Source organism: Pygoscelis adeliae, unplaced genomic scaffold (assembly GCF_000699105.1).
Source record: "Pygoscelis adeliae isolate BGI_AS28 unplaced genomic scaffold, ASM69910v1 Scaffold54, whole genome shotgun sequence".
NCBI classification, from domain to species: domain Eukaryota; kingdom Metazoa; phylum Chordata; class Aves; order Sphenisciformes; family Spheniscidae; genus Pygoscelis; species Pygoscelis adeliae.
This window is the reverse complement of record NW_008824982.1, coordinates 6,025,364-6,028,991: the sequence shown is the minus strand read 5'-3', so window position 1 is coordinate 6,028,991 and position 3,628 is coordinate 6,025,364. Positions and strand designations below refer to the sequence as shown.

At 41.5% G+C, this 3,628-nt stretch overlaps 1 protein-coding gene across 1 annotated transcript in view; it reads left to right on the top strand.

The window, feature by feature from the left end:
* The first annotated feature begins 1,798 nt into the window (after positions 1-1,798).
* The window catches only part of RWDD1 (RWD domain containing 1), a 9,878-nt gene continuing 8,048 nt past the window's right edge, over positions 1,799-3,628 (top strand). Inside the window, exons 1-2 of the mRNA XM_009325663.1 lie at positions 1,799-1,865; positions 3,172-3,225. Of these exons, the coding sequence (XP_009323938.1) occupies positions 1,860-1,865; positions 3,172-3,225 (60 nt within the window). The 5' untranslated portion in view covers positions 1,799-1,859. The remainder of the gene's footprint in view (positions 1,866-3,171; positions 3,226-3,628) is intronic.

The following is a 3,628-nucleotide window of genomic DNA, read 5'->3' as shown; positions in this document are numbered from 1 at the left end:
CGCCGCACGGCCACGGCGAGCCGGTATGAGGGAGGAGCGGGAGGCCCTGCCGGGCGGCAGCCGGCCCCTGCGCCCTGCCTGCCCGGGCTCCTTCGGGCGCCTCCGTCCTTTTCGCTGCCCGTCTTGAATATTTTTCGTCTCGTTTTTTTTTGTTTTCCCCAGGCGGGAAAACCAAAGCCCTCGATGGCGCTTTTCGCCGAGGCCTGGGCTGCCGGCGTGGGCGGTGCCTGCCTCGGCGGCGTTCAGCGCCGTGGTACAGCGGCCCGACGTGGGCGCCCGTTCCCGTATCTGACCCCGAGTTGTGGCTGGTGGAAGGATGCTCTTTGGAGGAACCTTTCAAAAGATGCGGCCCTAGGTGGAAATTGGGGAGTTGGCTTGTGCGTCGACCGGTTTTCCGTTCTGGTATTCTGGTAACGGCTTCTCGCAGCCGCGACGCACGGGGTGTTTTGGGGTACTTAAAGATGCTGCTTCCTCTAGAAGTGCATTGCCAGTATCAGCCTTATTCCATTCCAGATCTATGGTGGAACAAAGGCAGGCTTTAATTCCCGGGCGCAGTATGTTATATTGCTAAAACTTTCATATGATGGATACGTTGGTTCATCAGATTTTCAGGACTTCCTAGTTACCATCAAACAATTAAGAGTATCTACAGTGCTAGCTAATCCAATGTGATTTATGGTGCTCAGTGTCCAAAGAATTTTAACGGTGAAAAAACCTGTGCATTTTCTGTTTCCTTCCTGCACAGTATCTACTCTGCCTGAAGTCCCACAGTATCTTACTTGGCAGTAACTTCATCGCACAGACATTTGCCCAGTACATTTGCCCATTGCTTTAATCTGAAAATCTTTATGTTCTTCAGTTTTATGTTAGAGGTATATGAATTGTTCTCTGGTAGCTGGGGATGCTGAATCACTGACACTGATATGGAAGTAATATACTTTCATATGGCCTCTACTCTGATGCTTCCTTTGAGTTATTGTTCATTCATGTAATGCTCTTATGCCCAAAAGAAGAGGGAGGAAAAAAGATGGTAGCAATAGTAGTACATTAGCAATTAGGCAAAATTCAATTAATACTGAGAGAGCATATATACTAGATTGGGCATAGGTTATAACATTGATACAGAGCGGTCCTTATTTGAGGATATGGTCTGCAACCCACAATTGTGCAATGAGGTTTCTAGCCTGTGAAACTTTAGATCACAAGGTTTGCATTTTGTGCATCTCTACAGAGCTGCTTGTTGTCTGTCTTCTAGCTGCCTTATTCACACAATGTCATTCTAGTACACTGTGTGGGTAGTACATTCTTGAAGGAAAGCACTACATATTCCTTTTTTGTTTTAAGAAGCATTTGTTACATTAAGCTGTCCTAAATATAGAAATAGGTATAGACATACTGTAAAAGTAGTCAAGAGGGCACTGGATGCTCATAACACATATCTAGCACAATAAAGCAAATTAGCTTTGGGAGCTTTCTGCACACATTCAGTGCGCTAACATAAGTCATTTGATTGTAGGTAGATCTGCACTTTTTGGAAAAGTGAAACTTCCAAAAGAGAAACTTTTTGGTATTGTTGATGTTATATGCTCGCATTCAAAGAGCACTCCAAACATCACATCATATGGAAAACAGCTGTTAATTGAAAAGTATTTATTAATAGCGTAAAAAGGCCCTTAACACTGTATCAAGAGCTCCCTTGCTTCATTAGTCCTTGAGAAGTTTGGTTCTAATGTGAAGAAGTAGTAGTCTGATTTAAGGAATCTCTCTCTTTGTCTTTTTTTTTTTTTTTCTTTGAATAGTATTGTCAGAAAAGCCAACGACTTTCACAATCACTGTGACATCTGAAGCGGGAGAAAACGATGAAAGTAAGTTGATCATGTCTTAAACTTATATAGGAGGAGTTTCTGTGTAAGCCTAATTCTATCGCCGACAACTAGGTATACCTCCACTTAAGTCCTCGTAGGGGCCTGATCCAGCAAGCATTTCTCAGCAAATGTAGTTCAAGGATTCTGGTGATCTTTGTTTAGTTTATAGAAATGTTGCGCTCTCTCCCTAGGGCTGCTTTCTGACATGCTGAATTTCAAATGCTTTGTAGCGTGGCTTCAAAAAGTATGGGTTGTCATCATCGCCGTACTAGCTTACAGCCGTGTTGTGAGGTGATTTTTTTCTAGCAACTGTACGTATACCAGCCACATGGGAGAGTTGTGAATATGCAGCCCCTAAGGAACAGTTCCAGAGCAAAGAGCTGTGGGTCTCAAGTCCCTGCGTATTTGTTGGGTATCAATGGTTGCATGGGCTTGTTGTAAGCAAGCCTTGCTCCAAGTAAATTTGAGAGCTGCTGTTCTGGGTTATTGTATCGGAAAGAGGAAACTGGTGCTGTCTCCTTCAGTTTTAAAGGAGCGAGTCCTGCTTGGAGCAGGTGTCTGTGTTGAAGAGACTGCTGGGCTGCCAGAACTGTGAGTCTGGAACTGAAGGAAGTCTTCTCCCTGGTATTCTGGCAGGACGCGTCAAAGGAACTTGATTCTCTTTTGCCTTGTTCCCGTGTTATCCTACCTCTGGGTGGCTTCAGGTTGAATGCGTTCTCCTTAGGCGGTTCTCTGCTTAAGAAACTCTACTGGAAATTGTGATCTTGTCATATGATTTATGTGGAGCCCTGGTACCCAACACAGAGGTTGATACTCCAGCCAGGCACACAGAATTTAAAGCATTAATATGCTGAGATTCTCTCTCTAGATCTGTTGTTAGGACTCTTCCTCATTTTCTCCAGCTTTAAGTGGAATATGAGGGAAAAGAGATTACTGCTCTAGTACCCACCATACCACAGAAGGTTTTCCAATCTTTCGAAAGACCTTTCAGACATTAATAGCCTGTAATAGTTTATGTAAGGGTAAACTTCATCGTCTTAATTTCTCAGAACTCTTGCATTATATTTAAATCTGTTCATATAGTTTTAACATCTGTGTAAGGTGACTGTTCCTTTAAGACAGAATATTTTATATTTTAAAATCTTTAGGCTGCTGGTGCAATAGAAAAATAGACAATTAAAGTTACATAGAGTTATCACCATAAGAATATGTGTTTTTTTATCTTGTAGCTGTCCAAACAACCCTTAAATTTACCTATAGAGAAAAATATCCTGATGAAACTCCACTTTATGAAATTGTCTCACAGGAGAATCTTGACGATAATGATGTCACGGATATAATAAAACTACTAGAACAACAGGTAAGGAAAATGGAATATCTCAATTCAGTTTGGTATCACTTCACACTTTAACCAGAATTTCTCTCTCAAATCAGTTGTTTTCTGAGGTATGTGCTACTGATGTGAAACCTATTCCATACTGTAGGGACTGACTTTGAGGTTTGAGTTTGGTAAATGACATTATTGAGGCAAATTATGTTAATGAGGTAAAATATAGGGCTAATTCAGTGTGCACACATACAATAATGAAATGGAAGTGCTCTAGGACTTCGTCTTTTTTGCAGTTCTAGCTTAAGGTGAATTTATTTAACTGTGTATATATAGTATTTGTGGAAATAATCCACTCTAATTTTATTTGGAAAGATTAAAAAAATACTATATTGATTCTTGATTCTTTTTAATAAAGTAACTATTGGGGGGGGGG